At 37.4% G+C, this 22,958-nt stretch overlaps 1 protein-coding gene across 1 annotated transcript; it reads right to left on the bottom strand.

Moving 5' to 3' along the window:
• Positions 1-18,171: 18,171 nt before the first annotated feature.
• On the bottom strand, positions 18,172-22,097 carry LOC149186593 (coniferin beta-glucosidase-like). Its single transcript, XM_089412640.1, has 13 exons — positions 21,607-22,097; positions 21,407-21,473; positions 21,223-21,281; positions 20,951-21,026; positions 20,743-20,814; positions 20,548-20,635; positions 20,139-20,391; positions 19,950-20,065; positions 19,501-19,721; positions 19,282-19,313; positions 18,902-19,004; positions 18,604-18,712; positions 18,172-18,467 (listed from the first exon to the last, which is right to left on the bottom strand). The coding sequence occupies exons 1-13, from the start codon at positions 21,739-21,741 to the stop codon at positions 18,233-18,235; spliced, it is 1,566 nt and encodes a 521-aa protein (XP_089268766.1). The 5' UTR covers positions 21,742-22,097; the 3' UTR covers positions 18,172-18,232.
• Positions 22,098-22,958: the final 861 nt, after the last annotated feature.

Here is a 22,958-nt window from a genome sequence, read left to right on the forward strand (position 1 = left end):
TTGCCACATTGCATGTGGATTCTCTTTCCCATGGAGAATTGAGACAATATGGTCTCATACTCCCTCCAATATGATCCTCCTCGCCTTGGCAACACACTTCTTCCAATCTGCTAGATTCTGAGCATCAATTGCTGCCAGTTTTTGTATATCGTTATCAACAAATTCCTTCAACCCATTCTCTTTTATCATTCCCTCTATGTGTTCCTTCCAAGCAACATAATTCAATCTTCCCTCAAGGGCATACTCGAGTCTTAGTGCATAGAAAGACATCCTACGAGCTCTGAAGAAATGATCTTGCAAATTCGATCCTCTTGCAATAACAACTTTGAATTGTCTTCTCTATTGTGATTCTTGCTCTGATACCATGTAGAAATTCCAGGTATATCTTGAATTTCTTATGAATTTACTAAATCATAAGACTCATATCTACTCTGCTCATATGTGGAAAGAAATTCACGATCAAAAACACATATCATAAACATGCACAAAGATTTAACACACATACACAAATATTTATCTAGGGGAAAGCAATTGTTCAAAACCCCTTACTATTTGTAGAAATTCCCACTGTAGATCAATAGATTATGCAATATACTAAAGCAAAATACAAGATCTACTTCTACAACAAACTTTGCGGAAGCTTAATCGAATATGAGCAAGATCAATTAGAACACATATAACTGAGAATGAGAAATCAATCACACATGAACACAGAAGAATAACCCGGGGAAAGCCTCAGCCTAAAACCCCAATCTCTGTATTATCATACAAGTGGAAATATGTTCAAGTTACAAAAAGAATCAGCTCACAAGCTATCCTGCTCTCTCTGCAATCAAACAATACAGCTCACAGACTAAGTAGACATAAGATATGCCTTTCCTCAGCCCTCTAAGCCTCCTATTTTCTTGCGCAGTTTTTCTTGGGGTCCAATGATGCCACCTGTGTGATTGGCCTCATCACATACTCACTAAACTGAAGAAGTAACTATGCAATCTCCAAGGAATGAATTCCTTTTGCATGCAAGAGATATTCACAATAGAATATTCCTGCAACTGATAGTACACTATCCCTCCATCTAATCTCAACTAGGTCTCTGTCCGAACTGACATGCATGAGTTATTTATGAGAGAATCTTCAATTATCTGAAGTGAAATAGTTACATGCATGCATGCATTAACTAACTGAACTCACAATTAATTCAACAAACTATTTGAATTAATCTAACTAGACTTGACTCAATTAACTGGGCCAACTAATTACAAATCATCCTTATCTCTTTAACTGATGGATAAATTCCTCAATCAATGGAGAAACTGTTGCATGTCCCCACATAGACTTCATGTTTGATTTTCTACAACTAATTAACTCAAGATGAATTAAAAAATTATTTTACAAACAACTGCTAAGATCAAATTCGAATTTTTACTTCTCTATTTTAGTTCAGGGACTAACTAAAATAGGAAGGTATCTCGAAATGCTATTTATAGTAGTACTAAATTTAGCAGTTCTATATTTATCATTTCTTGTTGCTATTTTCAATACTCCCTCTCAACAAGAAAGGGATTATCAGTAAACCCAATCCTGTCTCTGTGGAACTTGAACTTGCATTTTGACAATGCCTTTGTCAAAATATCTGCATCCTGTTCCTCGGTCGAAACATACAACAACAACATGATCCTCTTGACCACATAGCCTCGAAGATGGTGATACCGGATATCAATGTGCTTGGACCTGTCATGAAAAACTGGATTCTCAGAGAGTTTGATACAACTCTGATTATCGCAGTAGATCACAGTTGGATCCATCCTCTGACCAAACAATCCCACTAGAATCTTCCACATCCATATGGCCTCACATGCAGCCTGAATAGTATCCATGTATTCAGCCTCTGGTGAGCTAAGTGCAACTGATCTCTGTTTCTTGTTGTACTAGGAAACTGCAACTGAACCATGGTTGAAGATTCCTCCAGAAGTGCTCCTCCAGTCTGATGGACTCCCTGCGCAATCCGCATCTGTGAAGCCTTGAAGTTGCACTCCCTCTGTCCGTCTGTACCAAAATCCGAACTGAGATGTGCCTCCGAGGTATCTCAGCACATGCTTCATTGCTTTCTAAAACAGCTTGGTAGGTTGAACCATAGCTTAACTCAGCTGGTTCACTGCAAAGCATAAGTCGGGTCATGTGTTCACCAGATACATAAGTGAACCCACCAGTTGCCGATACACAGTAGTAGCTACTACCTCACCTGAAGTAGCATCCTCCTTCCTCCAGTTCCTAGCTAGAGGAGTCTACATGGGCTTGCACTTCTCCATGTGAAAGCGCTTGAGCATCTCATTAGCATACTTGCCTTAAGACACAAATACTTCCCCATCTTTCTGCCACACCTCCATGCCTAGAAAGTAGTGCATAAGACCCATGTCTTTCATTTTGAACTCTCTTGAAAGGTCCCCTTGCAAGACTGGATCAGTTGATCATCACCCGTCAAAATTAGATCATCGACATAAAGAATAATGATCAATGTCTTACCTTCTACCATGATGTGGTAAAGGTTCACATCTGCTTCACTCTTGGTGAAGCCCAACTCGGTGAAATAGTTGTCGATCCTAGTGTACCAAGCACGGGGTTCTTACTTCAGCCCATACAAAGCCCTCTTGAGTCAGTACACATGTAACTCACGATCGAAGATCTCGAAACCCTCTGGCTGTTCAATGTACACCTCCTCCTCAGTCTTCCCATTGAGGAATGTTGTCTTCACATCCATGTGATGGATCTTCCAAGCCACCTGAGCTAATAGTGCCAACATCGATTTGATAGATGAGTACCTTGCTACAGGAGCAAAGGTCTCATCGTAGTCAATCCCCTCGACCCGTGAGAAACCTCAGGCAACAAACCTTGCCTTATGTTTCTCAACACTGCCATCAACTGCTTGCTTTACCCTATAAAGCCATTTGGAACCCACCACTGACTTGCCTTGAGGTCTTGGGACAACATCTCACACACTATTCTGAATGATAGAGTCGTACTCCTCTACCATTGCATCAACCCAGACTGGTTGCTGCACTTCCTCCTCGAATGAAGAAGGTTCGGTATCTACACACTCCCCAACCAGGGCCATGTACCCAGTGTACCACTCGGGCGACCTCCTTTGTCTACGCTGAGAAGATGGTTGTCCCACATTCTCCCATGCATCTAGCATCAACTTGTCAGCTTCCCTTGAGCGTTTTCACCCATCTCTGGAAGTCTCAACATGAGTGGATGTCTCCACTCACGGATCCTCTGCATGCAGCTGCTCCGCACCAATCTAAGGCTCCTCCTCCTTAGGAACTGAAAGTTACTCCTCTGCATGCAACTTGAGCTCCCTCTCAAGTGATACTCGCATGGCTCTCTGCTCGTCGAACTTTAGATCCCTACATACCACAGTCCTCTGACTAGTAGGAAGGTACACTCGATAGTTGTGGGGTGTATCCGTGTACCCCACAAGTATTCCCAACTCAACTGTTGGATCCAGCTTCTTCCGGGCATCTTTGGTCACATGATGGTAAACTGATGATCTAAAGATTCGGAAGTGACTCACATCTGGTCGCTTCCCGAAAAATGCCTCCATAAGTGTCTTCATTCCTAGTATATGGTGCAGGCTTCTGTTCTGCAAGTATACTGTTGTATTACATGCCTCAACCCAAAAATGCAGTGGTAGGCTTTGGTCATGCAACATCGCTCGACCTTCTCCCACAATCAATTTGCTCTTCCTTTTGGCTACCCCATTTTGTTGTGGGTTATGGGGTGCCTTCAACTCCCGTTTAATTCCTTCTGCAGCGCAGAAGTCCTTAAATTGTTGGGAGACATACTCTCCACCATTGTCATTACGCAAGGCTTTTATTTTATTTCCAGATTCTTTCTCTGCCAAGGCTTTGATCCAGATTTAAATAGGAATGCAACAAAATACAGAGATAACCATATACACAAAGATGCAGCGGAAATAATACTTCATTTCATTAATGGAAAATACTGAAATATGCTTACAACTAGAAATGGAAATAAACCAGCTAGGGCGATGGTAGCTTATCTTTGAGAAGAGATGTGGCAGCTACATGCCTTTGAACTGTGTTACAATGAGGCTCGAAGGCCTATTTATTGTTGAGAAACAATGGAAAACCCTTCACATCCCAAAACCTAACCCTAGAAGATGAAGCACCAAATTGTGGGCCCCGTTTGGGTAAATTGGTACATCAATTTCACAGGGTCGTAACTTTGGCATACGATTTCCATTTGACGTGTAAGATAGCTCGTTAGAAAGATCTATCCGAGCACTACCACTTTGGGAAGGGAAACATTGGTCATGGACCCATGTTGCCCCCATATTTCCCAAAAAAATGTCGTTTAGGGCCTCAAAACAGCTCCAGTAGTTCAGGACCTAAAAAACTGCTAAAAATAATAAATTGTGCTACAAATAAGGAAACTGAAAAGCTGAAAGAGACAGTTGTGGGGGTCCAAATGGGATAGGTGGGTGGCCACCAACATCCACCTGGATCAGGCTTTAAACTCACAAAACCTCAAGAAGTTCTGATCCTTCTTTTGCATAAAGTAGATCCAACATCTACAAGAAAAATCATCAATAAAAATAACATAGTACCTTTGTTTAGCAGTGGAGGTTTTACAGAAGGGTCCACAAACATCTTAGTGAACTCGCTCCAGGATTTCTCCAGCTCTACTATCTTGATCCGGAAAGGAAGATTTTGCATACTTACCCAAGGTACAACCTTTGCATGTATTCATCTGCTCCAGTTTTCCCTTGGGAATTCTGGTAGAAATCTGTTGCATGATCTTCAGGGCTCCATGGTGCAAGTGGCCTAGTCTTCTATGCCATAGCTCGCCAACATCTTGGCTCTACACCATCTCAGCTTTGGAACTCAATGTGACACAATCGTCTACCTCCAGCTTGTAGAGATTCTATACTTGAATCCCGATTCACTTTGTCTGTCCAGTACCGATATGCCTTAGGAATACCTTTCCTTTACTAAAGACTACATCATAGCCTTTATCTTCTAGCATAGTGACAAACACAAGATTCTTCTTCAGACCTGGTATATACTTTACATCGTTTAGGGTGAGGGGAGCTCCATTCTCCCTCTGAAACACAATCGTACCTTCACCTGAAACACGGTACTTTCTATCATCGCCCATCTCGATCCACATCTGGAGATCCTTCTCCTCCAAGGTACTGAAAATATTCTTGTCACCTGACATGTGGAATGAAGCTCCACTGTCCAGGTACCACACACATCCCACCATGGATGAAACCATGCATGCGATAAGAGAGAAATCCAACTCAAATTGTGAGGCTAGTGCCTCACCATCAAAACCCTTCGAGGATCCCTTCTTGGATTTCTTCTGTGGACAATTCGTATCATAATGGCCCACTTCATGACAATGAAAGCATCGCACTTTCGATTTGTCAAACTTCTTCCCACCATGGGAAGAACTGGATTTGGAATGGGACGCCTTCCCTTTCCCCTTCCTCGCCTTACTCGCTAAGGCTAGATTTTCCTCATCATCTTGCTTTGATGAGGATCCATCTATGGTGCTTCTTCTTATCTCCTCTTGCATCAGATCCGACCAAAGTCATTCCCAATCTGGCAGTTTTTCTCTTCCATTAACCAAGTCTTGGTAGTTATGCCAGCTCTTAGGAAGACCAAGGAGTGCAAGACTCACCATGTCATCATCAGCTTTCATGATCCCTACACTTCCAAGCTCATCCCTACAGGTGGTGAGCTTGTTTAGATATGTAGAGATCATGTCGCCCTTTTCACACTTGATTTTCCAAAGCTTGTCTTTCAGCGCCAGCTTCCTCTAATCGATGTTGTTCTAATATAGATCTTTCAATGTTTTCCACATCGAAAATGGTGTCTCCTTCCCATGGAGACTCGAGACTATGTGGTCTCGAACTCCCTCCAGAAGGATTCTCCTTGCTCTAGCCACACATTTCTTCCATTCCGCCAATTATGTAGCATCAGTCGGCTTGGGGACTTCTTGATCAATGAATTCCTTTAGACCGTTATCCTCTAATACTGCTTCCATGCGATCCTTCCAGGCTATATAATTCGAGCTACCATCAAGGGCATACTCGAGTCTTAAACCGTTGAATGCCATTGGTGAAATTGAGATGTGATAAGAACTCGATTTCTATATTCAAGAACCTCAAAACTTCAAACTTATCCCTTCTTGTATATTGTTCTTCGCTTTGATCACCTTTGCTCTGATACCATGTAGAAATTCCCATTGTATATCAACAGATTATGCAATATACTAAAGAAAAATACAAGATCTACTTCTACAACAAACTTTGTTGAAGCTTAATCGAATATGAGCAAGATCAATTAAAACACATATAACTGAGAATGAGAAATCAATCACACATGAACACAGAAGAATAACCCGGGGAAAGACTGTTGGGTCCCTATAATACTAGTGATTACCCCATTACTATTGTAGTTATACCCCTTATTTATATTGATGTACCCATGTAGTGCCCATATTGTTACTATTGTGCCACATAGAAGCCCACTATTGTTATTGTTGTGCCCTACAATATTATTCTTATGTAGGCTTTGATTGTATTGGGACCACTTAGACTCCTATATATAGAAAGGAGGTATTTTCATTTGTATCATCCAAGAATTGTTCATTTATGTAATGTAAAGGAGGTTTCCCCCTCGAAGAGGCTGAATTCTAAGGCGTGGATCTCTCTTTTCTATCTTTTTGTGAGCTGGTTTCATAACATTTGGTATCAGAGCTTTGGATTCTAGGGTTTCGCTGCTCCAAACAGGTCATCGTGGCATTTTCGCTATAACTTTTTTTCTGTGACGTTTCAGAAGTCACAAAAAAAACCCATTTGAGAAGACATCGCGCTGAACCTTGGGTCCGAATTTCAAAGCTTTTCGTGTGATATTTTCGAAGATATGATTTCAGGAAGTTGGTCTTTTTGATGACTCCTGAATTACACTCAAAACAGGTGACCTGGGGAAAATCGTCATAACTTTCTTTCTGAGCATCGGATTGAAGTTTTGTAAGAAGGTATAGAAAGAGGACGGACTGTAGTTTCTTGTGGGTGTTTTTCAGATCCAAATATCGAAACAGTGACTCGTGGCACGTCGTACAACTTCGCTCTACTGAACCAGTCTAAAAGCAAGTCACCGTGGGAGATTTCACATAACTCTTCCTTGGAGAATCCAATTTGGCTCAAACTTGTGGCATTGGAAAGAGGACGCAGAAGGCTACTACAGGTAGCAATTTCAGAATTGGATGATCCGAAATTACAGAGATACATCAGATTCAATATCAGGCTTCTATAAAGTGAAAAAAGGTGTGTAGTTTTTATTTTTATTTTTGTGTAAGCTTGGTTTAACGAAATTCAAAGGGCATAGTAAAGCATTATTATCGGTAACTGATGCCCCGAGGAAAGAAAATACAAACACCTAGTAAGGAACCTGAAAGCTCTAGCATGACTCATGAAGAAGAGGAAGAAATGCTACATGATATATCAAAATTACAAGAACAAGTGCAACAAATGTCACGCTCACAAAAGCTAACAGAAGCTAAGATAAGTGGCGTGGAATCTAAGGTAAATGGTGTGGAATCTAAGATAAACGGCATGGAAGCTAAGATGGAGGATTCGATGGCAAATTTGAAGATAGATTTGAATACAAACATGGAAGAATTGAAGAAGTTGCTACAAGAAAGGGTCACTAATGGTGAAAAGGTAGTAAAGGAAACTCATGATGAGAACAAAAGAAATGTTAATCATGATTCCATAGACTCTAATGTTGGATCAAAGACTCACCATGTTCCAAAAATCGATATGAGGAAGTTTGATGGCAAGGATCCCGCCACATGGATATTACAGATGGAGCAATTCTTCGATCTCAATAATGTGCAAAACACACAAAAGGTACGTATGGCAACTTTATATTTGGAACCAAATCAGTTTGTATGGTATCAATGGCTTTGTTCTCGTAAACCATTTATCACTTGGGCCATTTTTACGGAAGAATTAATAGCACATTATGAGGATACAAAAAGCAACACTTTTTTTAGCCAATTGATAAGTCTCAAACAAAAGGGTTCAATAATGGAGCACATTGAGGAGTTCCAAAAATTGAACATAAGGGTAAAAGATATTCCAGAAGAGCATAGGATTGATGTGTTCATAGGGTCTTTAAAGGATAATATCCAACATGATGTGCGCCTTTGGGAACCTGATTCATTAGAGAAGGCATTCAGGTTAGCAAGAAAAATGGAAAGCAAAATTATGGCAACTAGGAAGCATACCATTCACAACTATAAAGAAGGAAGTGTTGTTGCCCATAGTCTTCCACAACCTACAAGGTTGACACCACAACAATTGGAAGAAAAAAGAGCAAAAGGGCTTTGTTACAATTGTGATAGCAAATACACAAAAGGTCATAAATGTGCTGAGAAGAAATTATTCTACATAGATTGTGAAGAGGAAGAAGAAAAGGAGCAAGAAAGGTCAAAAGAAGAGGATATATTCCAGGAACAAAGCCTAGATGAAGAACAAATAAATCCAACCATATCTTGTAATGCATTGGCGGGAATTACCACTCCTCAAACCATCAAGATAGAAGGACAAATCAAGAAGAAAAAGGTAATAGTGTTGATTGATTCAGGAAGCACCCACAATTTTATTCATTGTAGGGTAGCAAAAGAATTGAATTGCTTCCTATATCCAGCTCCAGAGTGTCAAGTGATGATTGCAAATGGAGGAACAATAAATTGTTCTGGAAAGTGCCATAATATCAAGCTATCCATGGGAGAATATGTATTGACTAGCCCAATGCTTTCCATTCCAATGGGAGGTGCTGATGTTGTACTAGGAGTCCAATGGCTACAATCCTTGGGTACAATAGCTTTTAATTTTCAAGAACTTTTCATGAAATTTTCTGTGGAAGGAAAGGAAGTTGAACTAAGGGGTATTGCAGGGAAACCAGGAAAGATAATCAGCTCTAATGGAATGACAAAGCTTCTAAAAAAGGAGCAAAGAGGTGTAATTGCACAATTATGTTCACTAGATGTTTCCACATTGGAATCATCTATTTCTCCAGATCTCCAAAAAGTCCTGGACAATCATTCCAAGGTATTTGATACTCCCAAAGGTCTCCCACCTATGCGTGATCATGATCATGCTATTCATCTGATTCCAGGAAGTGTTCCTCCAAACATCAGGCCGTACAGATATCCATATGTCCAAAAAAGTGAAATTGAACGTATGGTTGCAGAAATGTTAGAGGCTGGTATAATTCAACCGAGTCAAAGTTCTTTCTCAGCTCCAGTAGTATTGGTGCACAAGAAGGATGGATCATGGCGCATGTGTCCAGATTATAGGGAGCTCAACAAGCTCACTATTAAAGATAAGTTCCCCATTCCTGTTATTGATGAATTACTGGATGAATTGCATGGATCAATTTACTTCACCAAGTTGGATCTTCGTTCGGGATATCATCAAATTAGAATGAAGGTCGAAGACATTCCGAAAACAGCATTTAGAACTCATGAGGGTCATTATGAATTTTTGGTCATGCCTTTTGGCCTTACCAATGCACCTTCAACATTTCAAGGTTTGATGAATTCAATTTTCAAACCATTCCTTAGAAAATTTGTGTTAGTATTTTTTGATGATATACTAATCTACAGCAAGTCTTGGAAGGATCATGTTGAACATGTTGACAGGGTGTTACAACTATTGGAGGAGAAACAATTATATGCAAAAAGATCCAAATGTTTCTTTGGAGTCCAGGAGGTGGAATATTTGGGTCATATTGTATCTCATGAAGGAGTTAAGGTAGACCCTAGCAAAATTAAAGCCATTAAGGAATGGAAAATCCCCACATCCATAAAGCATCTGCGAGGATTTCTTGGGTTGACAGGGTATTATCGCAAGTTTGTTAAGAATTATGGGAGAATAGCAGCACCTCTAACAACATTATTGAAGAAAGATTCATTTTCATGGAATTCGGAAGCAACAAAGGCCTTTGAACATCTTAAAGAGGCAATGTGCCAAGCACCGTCTTAGCTACGCCGGACTTCACAAAAACCTTTATTGTGGAATGTGATGCTTCAGGAAATGGAATTGGTGCTGTTCTAATGCAAGATGAAAGACCCATTGCTTTTGAAAGTCGTCCAATCAAGGGAAAGTTTTTAAGAAAAGCTATTTATGAGAAGGAAATGTTGGCAATACTCCATGCACTTAAGAAATGGCGACCCTACCTAATGGGAAGACACTTCAAGGTAAAAACGGATCATGATAGCCTTAAATACTTTTTAGAACAAAGATTATCCTCTGAAGAGCAACAAAAGTGGGTCACAAAGATGTTGGGTTATGACTTTGAAATCATCTACAAAAAAGGGAAGCAAAATGTGGTGGCAGATGCACTCTCAAGAAAAGATGAGGATGTGGAAGCATTGTTGTGTGCCATTTCTATTATCCAACCAGATTGGATAAACGAAGCAAGGGAGGAATGGAAGAACGACGAAGAAGTGTGGGCACTTATTCAAAAGCTACAACAAGATTCCAGTACTTCTGATACATTTAGCTGGAAAAATGATTCGCTATGGTACAAAGATCGCTTATACCTATGTAAGAATTCCCAGCTAAAACAAAAGATTCTTATGGAATTGCACACTTCTCCCTTAGGAGGGCACTCAGGATTTTTAAAAACTTACCACAGGGTTAAGAAGGAATTTTTTTGGGATGGCCTTAAATCAGATATTCAAAAGTTTGTGGCGGAATGTTTGGTTTGCCAGCAAAATAAAGTTGAAACAATTAAGACACCGGGTCTATTACAACCTTTATCCATTCTAAGCCAACGTTGGGAGAAGGTTTCAATGGATTTTATCACAGGTTTACCCAAGTCTGAGGGAAAGAGTGTCATCATGGTGGTAGTTGACAGACTTACGAAGTATGCACACTTTTGTGCATTATCACATCCATTTAAAGCCAGTACAATTTCTACTGCATTTATGGAAACAGTTCAAAAGCTACATGGAAACCCAAAGATTATTGTAAGTGACAGAGATCCCATTTTCACTGGAAATTTTTGGACAGAATTATTTTCTTGTCTTGGTACTCAGTTAGCTCATAGCTCATCTTATCATCCTCAATCTGATGGGCAAACTGAGATAGTAAACAAATGTTTGGAAGGATACCTTCGTTGCTTTGTATCTGATAAACAGACACAATGGGTCAAATGGTTGCCTCTGGCTGAATGGTGGTATAACACTTCCTTTCATACAGCAACAAAAATGACCCCATTTATGGCACTTTATGGGTATCAACCACCATCCATCACATCATATTTAAGAGAAAATTCTAAGGTTCAGGCAGTGGAACATCACATCGAACATCAACAACAAGTCCTCCAACTCTTAAAGGATAACCTTCTATTGGCACAGAATAGAATGAAACAACAGGCAGATCAGCATCGCAGTGAAAGAAGTTTTGATGTAGGTGATTGGGTATTCCTACGGCTACAACCATATAAGCAAATGTCCCTCAAGCAAGCTAAGAAGGATAATAAATTATCACCAAAGTATTATGGTCCGTACAAGGTGTTGCAAAAGATTGGTACTATGGCATACAAATTGGAGCTTCCTGCAGCTTCTCGATTGCACCCAGTTTTCCATGTTTCATGCTTAAAGAAGGTTATAGGCGACAAGCTCCCAGTTCAAACAATATTGCCAGAACTTGACGAAGAAGGAAAAATTATATTGGAACCAGAAGCAGTTATAGAAACAAGAACTCGACAGCTACGAAATCGATCAATTTCAGAGTACCTCTTATCAAGTGGAAGAACTTATCCGCTGAAGATTCCACATGGGAGGACGAGAATTTTATGCAGAAGTATCCTGAACTACTCAAGCGTTGAGGACAACACTTTTTTGAAGGAAAGGGGCATGTTGGGTCCCTATAATACTAGTGATTACCCCATTACTATTGTAGTTATACCCCTTATTTATATTGATGTACCCATGTAGTGCCCATATTGTTACTATTGTGCCACATAGAAGCCCACTATTGTTATTGTTTGTGCCCTACAATATTATTCTTATGTAGGCTTTGATTGTATTGGGACCACTTAGACTCCTATATATAGAAAGGAGGTATTTTCATTTGTATCATCCAAGAATTGTTCATTTATGTAATGTAAAGGAGGTTGCCCCCTCGAAGAGGCTGAATTCTAAGGCGTGGATCTCTCTTTTCTATCTTTTTGTGAGCTGGTTTCATAACAAAGACTCAGCCTAAAACCCCAATCTCTGTATTATCATACAAGTGGAAATATGTTTAAGACACAAAAGGAATCAACTCACAAGCTATCTTGCTCTCTCTGCAATTAAACAATACAGCTCACAAACTGAGTAGACACAAGATATGCCTTTCCTCAGCCCTCCAAGCCTCCTATTTCCTTGCGCAGTGGGGTCTAATGATGCCACCTATGTGATTGGCCTCATCACACACTCACTAAACTCAAGAAGTAACTACGCAATTGTCAAGGAATGAATTCCTTCTACATGCAAGAGATATTCACAATAGAATATTCCTGCAACTGATAGTACATTGTCTCTCCATCTGATCTCAACTGGGTCTCTGTCTGAACTGACATGCATGAGTTATTTATGAGATAATATTCAGTTATCTGAAGTGCAGCGGTCACATGCATGCATGCATTAACTAACTGAACTCACAATTAATTTAACAAACTGTTTGAATTAATCTAACTAGACTTGACTCAGTTAACTGGACCAACTAATTACAACTCAATATTACAACTCATCCTTATCTCTTTAACTGATGGATAAATTCCTCAATCAATGGAGAAATTGTTACATGTCCTCACATAGACTTCATATTTGATTTTATACAACTAATTAACTCAAGATGAGTTAATTAATTATTTTACCAACAACTGCTAAGATCAAATTCGAATTTTTACTTCTCTATTTTAGTTCAGGGACTAACTAAAATAGGAAGGTATCTCGAAATGCTATTTCTAAATTTAGCACTTCTATATTTAGCATTTCTTGTTGCTATTTTCAACACTATTTGTGTTGTATTAACCAAAGAATAGAGAAGAAATACAATGTTTGCTCAAGCCTGAGCACAACCTGCAAGTGTATAGTCTATCCCTCTACCTGACTGACTGAACTTGGCTCGACACTTAGCCAATTTCAAGCCTTCCCAAGCTCCTATTTCCTTGCATTATTCCTTTGGGAAATTGCCCCTACTTTTTAGGAATTTCACACCAAGGAATTGTACAATAGCCTTAGGTCAATCTATGACTGCATGCACCACCTGTACACATGGGAATATGCTACAACTAATAGTACATTGCCTTGGAATCTCCATCTGGGCTAGGTAACTCAAATTCTTTGCATGCAACAATTATTTTGAGTTGATTGATTAGTTAAATGGTTGATCACTGAGTGTGGTTGAAGTTCCACTTCCACAACTTGAACTCCACTAGTTCTTCTAATAGTTAGAACTAGTTAAACTGATAATAACGCAAATTAACTTAAACAGATTGCTACAAATTAGAAATCAATCATGTAGAACTGAATTCAAGCTTCCCTAACTCGAATTTAATGAGTTAACTGAGTGACAAGAGCCATGCCACCTTAGTTAACTACCACCAAGTATTATGCTGAAATAGAAATTCGAATTTTATTCTAGTTTGACCAAAGCAAAGTCAAAACTAGATTTTCTTGTTACTTTTTCAACAAAAAATGGAGAATGGAGGTCCTATTTTTTCGTAGACAAATGAGATCTATAACTAATATCCTTACTATGGGATAAGAATAAATGGGCCTTTCTCTAGTTATTTCTCCATTTTAATAGAGGATCCATGCCATGGCGAGCATAAGTGGGAAAACAGAATTGAAAAGTGGTTGCTTAGCTCAAAATGTTTAGAATATTGGACTAGTGGTCGATGTGTATTTGCTTTTTGGTTATACAAATAGACACACACATTGTGTGAGAAGTATAAATCGCAAGATATTAATTAGAAAACCTAGCAATCATAACCAAGTCCTTTCTTCTTACAAAATAGATTTTAGATAGAGGTATGGGAGGTTACTAAGAAATTCCTGCTCTTGTAGCTGTGTTGTGGCCTAGGTAGGAAGGGAAAGTACAAGAATGAAAAGTTTCTATTAGGTACTATACTCTTTTACGTATATGCTCCTATTCCTTTTTTGATGGATCACAGTTGACAGTTTTTTGTGGATGGTGGATCCTGCAGTCCCATGTACTATAGGAGTAGACATATGACTATTTTTCTAGTACTGTTTGATATGTCATTTTTTGTTATGGGATGTTTATTTTGGATACTGTGGGCTGAACTATTCCTATAAAGCCCAATTTTTGTTTATATTCTCATGCTATATGACAGACTTATGTTGAATGCCTCAGGCATGTACTTATGTAAATTTTTATAAATCTTAATAAAAGGTTATGATTTTTTTTGTGGAAAAAACTATACTCTTTTACGTGTAATCTAAGATAATTTCTTGAAAAACAAAAGAGGGAGTTGACCTACAAGAGAAAAAGGTACTACATAGCATACAAATAAGAATAAAAATTAAAAAACCCATAGGATTAAAAATTGATTTATATCAGTTCAACCCTATTGGTTTTATAGTTCATATTCTTATTTCTCAATTGGGTCTAGCCTAGGGGATTGATAGGAGTGTTATCCTCCTAGTATAGGACCATTTCCCACAAGCATGTTGAATCGATTTCTACATTAAAACCAAGGCATAAGGTTCATCAAATTTTACCCTCTAACTTTAAAATTTGTCGAACCTCAACCAGAAGGTCATTTTTTTTTTAAGTCTGTCTCATGAATTCATCAATTCTAACACAAGTTATCCAGTTCTTGCAAGTTACTCTAGTTCTTGGTTTCAAATTTTCAATCACATGGAATCTCTATCTAGACTCTTGCAACTAATGACACAATGTTAACTTTATTCAAATGCAAATAGACACCACCAAACTCTTCCTCTTTGAACAACCTACTAACTCTAGCCTATGCATTTCTTTCTTTGTCGACAGCTTGATAGCTCTAGCATTTCATTCCATGTATTCTTTCCTTTTATGCTGGTTGGTCTATTTAATTGTAGTATGTAATCATGCCATTTGGCTTATACATTTCCCTTTGTGGTGTGTATTCATTCACCTCTTGACTATATATGATTTATATGGAAACTTCATTCATTAGTATACTGCACTGGTAGTAGCTTAGTAATGAATTCCCTCTTTCCACTAAACTTATTTTTATTTATATGGAAATAGGAAGTTTCATTTCTTAATATCTTATAAATTGGTATTTTTTTTACAACTCCATCATGATCCATTCCACATAGTCATTGATCTGATTGATGCTAGCTAATTTTAGAATGCAACTATTTCATGAATCCACTAATTATGCACAAACAACTGAAATCTAGGTTCTAGAATAGCTTTGCAAGTAAATATTTGTTTGCTACACCATCTTGCGTGTTCTTTAATTTGTTATGGCCATTTCTTGGGAATTTTGACAAGTCATTATTCTTCCAGAGTTCTAAAGCATCCTCTTTGATTCATTAGTATTCAAAACTATGCAGATATCCTTATGTATTTCTAATTAGCATGATCACAAGTTTACCCTTCATGAAAAGTCAAGGTTTTATGTCAAGTTCGCTCATTGCTCATGTTTAGTTTCTTTGTTTGTTTTACTTCCTATTTTTATGTAGCTCTCTTTAAACCATATAAAAAATAGGAATCTAAATTTTCTAAATTCTTATACACTCTAAAATCTTTTCACCATGTAGCTCATCATTTCATATAATTTGCAAATTGGTTACTCATTTGTAAGTTTTTAAATAATTTTGCTAAGAAATATTTCTTGGTCCACCAAATATTGTTATCTTAGGTATGAAGCTAAGATAATCACATTTTATTTAAAATGATTTATTGTTGAATTTTTTTTATGTAGAGAAAATATTATTATTTAAACTTGGATCCACAGTTCTTGAAAGGGTTCAATAAATATTTTCTAAAATTCAAGTTTCTTACTTATCATATCACATGTGTGTATGTTATCATATATTTAACAATTTTTTTTCCATTGTCTCATAGGGATGTGCCCCCTGCACTTCCCACGCCCTCGGAATGAGGGAGAGTGTTTGGAAAAACATTTTACCAACCCCCATTTTGTGAAACTTAGTGAAACACACGACAACATGTTTTGCCAATGTGCGGGACATGTTTCACAAAATTGGGGGCTTCTAAGCAAGGCACACCCCTGTTGCCCTCAACCTCCCCTTCCCTATGCTAGCATACCCCATGCCCTACCCCCTCTAAAATGAAAAAAGGAAGAAACAATGCATAATGAATTGTTATGTTCGGGTTTTTTTTTAATAATTTGAGAGATGGGATTCCTTATGTTGTCCCCTCATGCCCATGAATTTACCTAAAGTTTTAAGGGTTTATCTAGACATCCTCATGTGTGTTTCCTCTCTCCCACACTTTACGTCTTAGGAACTTAGTGGAAAATTGTGTCTTTGGATTTCTATTATATAGTATGAAGAAAGATACGAAATTTCAGTGTTTTATATTGTAATAATAAATGTTATATTCAAATAAAAAAATTACAACTATTGTTTTGACGTACGACATTAATATTGAAACATAAAATGAAATCAATGTTTAAAGTAGAACATCGTATAAAAATTTCTTGACTTGAAAGGTAGGATATCAAATCTCAACCATGAGTAGATAGTAGAATGGCCTTGTTTAAGAATAAAATATCATTTTAGTTTTGTATTCCAAAACTATACTAAGGCTTTAGGAAGCTTGATAAAATAGTTATACACTAAATAATTATTGAAGAATTTGAGAAGGAATAATTTTGTCCATTAAGAGATCATCTAAAGAATTTAAATTGGAACATTAGATGAAATGAATGTTTAAATTAGAACATTTCATAAAGAAACAATAAATTTGTGATGTAGGATATCAAATTTCAACCTTGCATGGAAGGACTTTGTTTAATAATAAGATGCCATTTTAGTTTTTTAAACCAGGAACATTATAAGGTTCTAGGAAGCTTATAAGACAACTGTGTACATTAAGAGGTTGTTGAAGAATTTGAGAAGGAAAAAAAGAACAAGTTGTTCCACATAAATGTCAATTACTTTTGGTAATTCCAATATGATAGGAAAAATGTAGGTATAGAGTTTCTCTTTTGTCCTTTCTTCAATTCTGTGAAGGATCAACACTCAAAATAACTAAACTATTGTAACAAATTTACTTGAAAAGAATTGAAGAAGAAACACAATAATTTACAACAATACAATTGTAACACACATCAACACATTGAATTGTTTATTCCATTTAGTTCAAGTTGAATTTATACATGGAGGTTTTTGACTAAAGATAAATATACTATTCCATTGAGACTTCAAACCAACAACAACTTAACTTCAAACTCTAATCCAGGAGAAAATCTCGTTGGAGAGAATCTCTCATATCCAAGTATGGTTCAATAGCCTCCACAATAATAAATAATGTGTGTATATGTAGATAATCAGAAACACTCATTAGACACACCAACAACATCTATTGAAAAATAATAAATCATCCCACTAACACTAAGTCATATTTTCCAAGAAAACAAAGATCATCATTCAATGTTTCACAATTTATGCTGCCATGGTTTTGCTTGCGGCAAACATGAAGCACAAATGTTCATATTTTGATGTACATGGCTCATAAAATTTGTTTCAAATATTGGTTTAATGTCAGGATGTCTCTAGAATAAAATTGTAGTTAATGCCAATATAATATCAAACCGTTTGTAGGGTCCCAAAGGACAATTTGGTCACAAAGGATAACTGAAAATTTCAAGTAATTTCAATGAGTGAATTTCAATTAGGTGTTTTAAAAGAAAAATAATAATGATGATGATGATTAATGTCAACTAAGACTAATATGATCTTTCATACCTTAAGAAAATAAGAGATTAGTTAAGATTCTTTAATGCATTGCTACATACTATAAACATCATATATTAAATGCTATAAAAGCATTTTGAAAGTGAATATAAACATAAATATCAAATTTGTTTAACAAAATCATGCCTAAAATATACTGCATTGTTTTTATAAAATTGGATTTCAATTCTTTGTTCTATGAGATGTTCATAGATGTGTAGGTGTTGAGTTGAATTTGAGATTCATGTCTTGATTCCCTGCTTTCCCACCTCTGCAGAAAAGTCTTGTACCAATGAGCAGATAACTTGGGATATCGTTTCAAATTGTCATTGAAGTCCACGTAATGAAGACCAAAACGCCAAGTGTAACTCAAAAATTCAAAGTCATCTAGCAGAGTCCATATAAAGTATCCCCAGATATCTGACCCATTCCTGCCGCAATGAAAAAACGTTTTATGTCTGAGATATTCATCATTTCACAAATTCATTGATTTCATGACATGTTTCAAAAATCAATTGTTTCAGAAATGGTGTGCCTTCAATGGAACACTGTATGCTCTTTGTATACCTTATTGCTGCAAGCACATACTGAAGGACATCTTGATGGAGATCCATCCTGTATTGGTCATTCAAAGCCTCAGAAAGGGGAATAGAGGAATTATTAGGCTCTGAAAATCCTGTCCAGACATGAAAGCTGATATTGTAAGTCCAGAACAGATAATTACATGGTCAATGATCAAAAAGTGTAGCACCAATCTGTGTATATTTTCTTGAACCTGCATAAATCCTTAAGTGTACAGTGAGCTCTCATTGAGGACTTGAAAACCTAACTTGTGCTGAAGGAATAACATAACAAGAGTGCCCACCATTTTCATACACAATAATAGGAATATTATGGGAACGGTCCTCAATATATTCAAGCGCTGCCTGCATGCTTTGTGGTACAACTGGCATACCAAAAAATGATCTCTGACACAAATTTCAGCATGAGGTAAATATCTTTTTGTCAAGATATAAACATACTTAGATCATAATGTTAGAAATTTATAAAAAATATAGTCGAATTTTTGGATTCAATTTGTCTCTCAGTTTAGAATTACGTTTCTAAACTAAGGCAGAGTTTAAATCCAAAATTTCTATCGAACTGTAAAAATCTACATACTCCTATTTATAAAAGGCTCCTACTAAAAAGAAAAAGAAAACATATGATTATAATAGGACATGTGATTCTTCAAAATATTCTTACATTGATGCTGAGGGGAATTCCATCACGCTCCGCTGCATTCATCAAGCAGTACAGAACAGCCATAAAATGTTCTTAATACCAATGTTCTTGCAATGTATCACTTTTGAATTTAAAATAACATAAAACTTCAACGGATCAAAACCATTTTCCTTTATGATTTCAAGACAGTAATGTTACTCTTCATAGAGTTAAATCTACTTGTGAGAATGACTCTCGTACCTGCAGTTCCAATGGACATATCTTGAGCATAGTCTCTTGACATAAGTTCACCTTTTCTTGGAACATCAAAACAATACATGGTAACATAGTGATTGACACCAATGAAGTCCAATGACCCTGGTAACTTTTGAGCCTGTTCCTTTGTAAATGAAGGTAACCGAGAACCCACTATATTCCTCATGCTGCCTGGATAGTCTCCAGAAACAAATGGGTCTAAAAGCCTGGATTTTGGAAAAAGAAATTAATTCAGGGTGGTTGTCTGCCCTCAACCAAACAAAAGTACACCTATTTGCATCCACTTCAACAATATAGCTATTAATTATTTGAATCGCTACGAAAACCCCAACTAAAAAAGAGGAGAAACAACAATTGGTGAGACTGCTCTATGGCACTGAAGGTTCTAGAAACATAAGTTAACTTGAAAATTCACTGTTAAAGAAATCACTCACCAGCCCACCTTAAAATCATTTGCTCTTTGAGTAGCAGCCACATCTGTGGATTTATTGGTAAGAGGTATCATCCAAGATACTAAAATTACTAATCCAATCCAGCCCTTTTGCTTTTCCTGCATTCATCGAGAACTTTAGAAAATCTCATAGAATGAATGGAGATGACCATAGATCAGAGAGGAAAAGAACCTGATAGGTTTTCCTGTACAACTCCACAGCAGCTATATGTGATAGCAAAACATGGTGACCAACAATATATGGTTCAACAGTTGAGTTTCCAGCAGTACAATTTCCAAATGGTTGGGAACATCGTTGAGGTGGGAAATAGCCGTTATCATATCCTGCAGTGGCAAATACATTGGGCTCATTGAAAGTGGACCAATATTTCACTCGATCACCAAACTCTCTGAAACACACATCTGCATAACCTTTAAAATCCTCCCTGCATAAGATCGAAGTATATTAGATCGAAGTAGATTAGAGAACTCTGCTTCTCTAACCATAAGATTATTAATGCACCAATAAATTGATGCTTTGACTTGTGTGTCAATCCACATGGGAAGAAAATCAAGAACAGAAGATGACATAAGATGTTTACACAATCTGTGGATTTAAGAAACCTCCATAGGAATCTTCCAGAGCTTGGGGCAGATCAAAGTGGTACAATGTCACATGTGGTTGAATGCCTGAGACATGCATTGTGTCACGATTAACAGTTTTGAGGATGATAGTCACAGGAATAAAAACAAGTAGAGAGACAAAATACTACCATAAATTTGTCAATAAATACTACCATGCGACAAAACCTCATTTATGAGGTTATTATAGTACTCAACGCCTTTTGGGTTGATGGGTCCTTCTCCATCTGCATCAATATATGTGAAATAGTTATTTCCTACCATTGTCCATTGAGTGTTTACTAAATTCTCAGGATTAAACATTTGAGTGTTTACTAAATTCTCAGGATTAAACATGTGGTCAGAGCTCAAACAGAAATATACCAGGAATAAGCCTGGGCCATGAGATTGAAAATCTATAGGCATCTACCCCCATCGCAGACATTAGATCAATATCCTCCTTCAAAACCCACATGAAATTTTGCATCAGGTTGATACCCAAATCATCTAGGAGTTTAACTATTGATACATTAGTATGAAAACAACAATAATGGGGTTGGACATGCACATAAAGCTTGAGGATGGCTTACAAGTAGCCACTGCATATAGGTTGTCCTAGTGACATTTATTGTTCTTAGATTTGCAGATAATAATACCTTGTAACGATGGTATTGATCAACAGCTACATCTCCATTACCTCCATCCACAGTGGTCCCTGACAATACAGTTAAAACAAACAACAGCTCACTTCCAGCCTTGGCCTTGAAAGTCCGAAAGTAAAGTAAGGAACTGGGTAGAATGCAAATGAAGGGATGAATGAAGATATGTGATGAAACAGACCTTCCCTGTGAGTGAAAGTGTCAAAGATGCTTGGCTTCCGACCATCTTCTGTTGCAGCTCCTTCATACTGCAGAAAACCAATTGTGGATTTTTCACATTAACATCCCACTCTATGAATTCGGATATGGGCATGTCTTCCCCATAATCATCGAATGAATGAATGTATACATAAATTTATGAATGATGAAGCAGAAAGAGACCTGGTAAGCAGAGGAACCAACACCAAATATGAAGTCTGGAGGAAAGTCGTTTCGAGAGAGGTGTTGTGTAGAGGCGGACACAGTAGACAGACTCACCAGGATCAGCAGTTCTATAATCGAACCTACCATTCTCATGTCTTCTAAAATAGTACTGATTGATTGAAGATTGTAAGCTTAAGCTTAAGAATAGACAAGAACAATGAGAATGAAATTGAGGATGAAAGATACGAGGGCACCCAAACAGCCGTGCAGAGCCGTGTGACTTATACTTGTTAGGATGCGCTACACTCAATATAAAGCAACCAGGCAATTCAATGATGTCATTATCATCGAAATCAAATATACTGATGAAACCAGCTCGACATTGGTGAGATCAGAAATTGGTTCATGTTTGACATCGGTTCCAGAAGTGAGACTGGTGAGATCCGAAATTGGTGCATCCTTGACATCGGTTCCAGAAGTGATACGTGACCACGTTCAGAAAGGCTAATTGCCCTCAGAGTGTCACATATGATTGGCCAGTTTACAACTGGTATTAACTTTCTCTTCAAGGAAGTCAAACCATTATTTCCATCCAAAGCTTTGGTACGTTGCAGGGTAGAATTGCAGAAGTTTTCAAGGTGTGGGGTCCTATGGAAGTGTTTCCAAATTCCTGGACGCTTATTAATTTAGATTGATTTTAATTTTAATTTCAAATAATTAATTTAGATTGATTTTAATTTTAGTTTTAGTTTGACATTAATCAAATTTGTTGAGAAAAATGCCACAACCAATCAGAGAGAGGCTTAAATCAACTCATGTAATCCAGGAAGGAAATACCAATTCTGGTAAATACCCAGCTGAGGTCAATATTATATTGGTGGTGGAAAATTATATCGGATAATTCTATGAAGGTGGAAAAACCTATCAAACTCAGGTGTCAAACCAACAATGAGGACAGCCATCTCTTGCTGCTATCCGCGAATGTCGATTTGACTCATCACTGTTATCAAGGAAAACCACGCCACCTGTGATAATCCGCTGGTGGTCCCTAAGGGAGCAGGCTTTCACTCCTGCCAGATGCTTCTGGGTCTTAGGGCCATTAACTTGTTTCCTTACGTCCGAGGAAGATGAGCTCTTAACCAAGCAGAAGCAGGTTTATGGCATACTCCAGGTCGAAATTATATCGGATAATTACATAAAATTATATTATAATTATTTAATATTGATATTATTAATTATTAATATTTAATAATAATTTGTGGGCAAAATACAGTCATGTAAAGGGCTGGTGTGGCCCAAGTGAGTGCGATCCCAGTAATTGTAATACTTTGATGCTTTAAATGTCGCTAAGTGATTTTGATGTCTTAAAA

This window comes from Pinus tabuliformis, chromosome 3_1 (genome assembly GCF_031772625.1).
Source record: "Pinus tabuliformis cultivar Carrire ecotype Pingquan chromosome 3_1, CPIR1, whole genome shotgun sequence".
NCBI classification, from domain to species: domain Eukaryota; kingdom Viridiplantae; phylum Streptophyta; class Pinopsida; order Pinales; family Pinaceae; genus Pinus; species Pinus tabuliformis.

What these genes read in the sequence shown, in the direction of transcription:
- LOC149186593 (XM_089412640.1), bottom strand. Translation starts at nt 21,741, where the DNA reads ATGAGAATGGTAGGTTCGATTATAGAACTGCTGATCCTGGTGAGTCTG. An exon ending in CACTTTCACTCACAGGGAAG is followed by an intron (nt 21,282 to 21,406) that starts GTCTGTTTCATC and finishes CTGTATTGTCAG; the next exon opens with GGACCACTGTGGATGGAGGT. An exon ending in AAATGAGGTTTTGTCGCATG is followed by an intron (nt 20,636 to 20,742) that starts GTAGTATTTATT and finishes TGCATGTCTCAG; the next exon opens with GCATTCAACCACATGTGACA.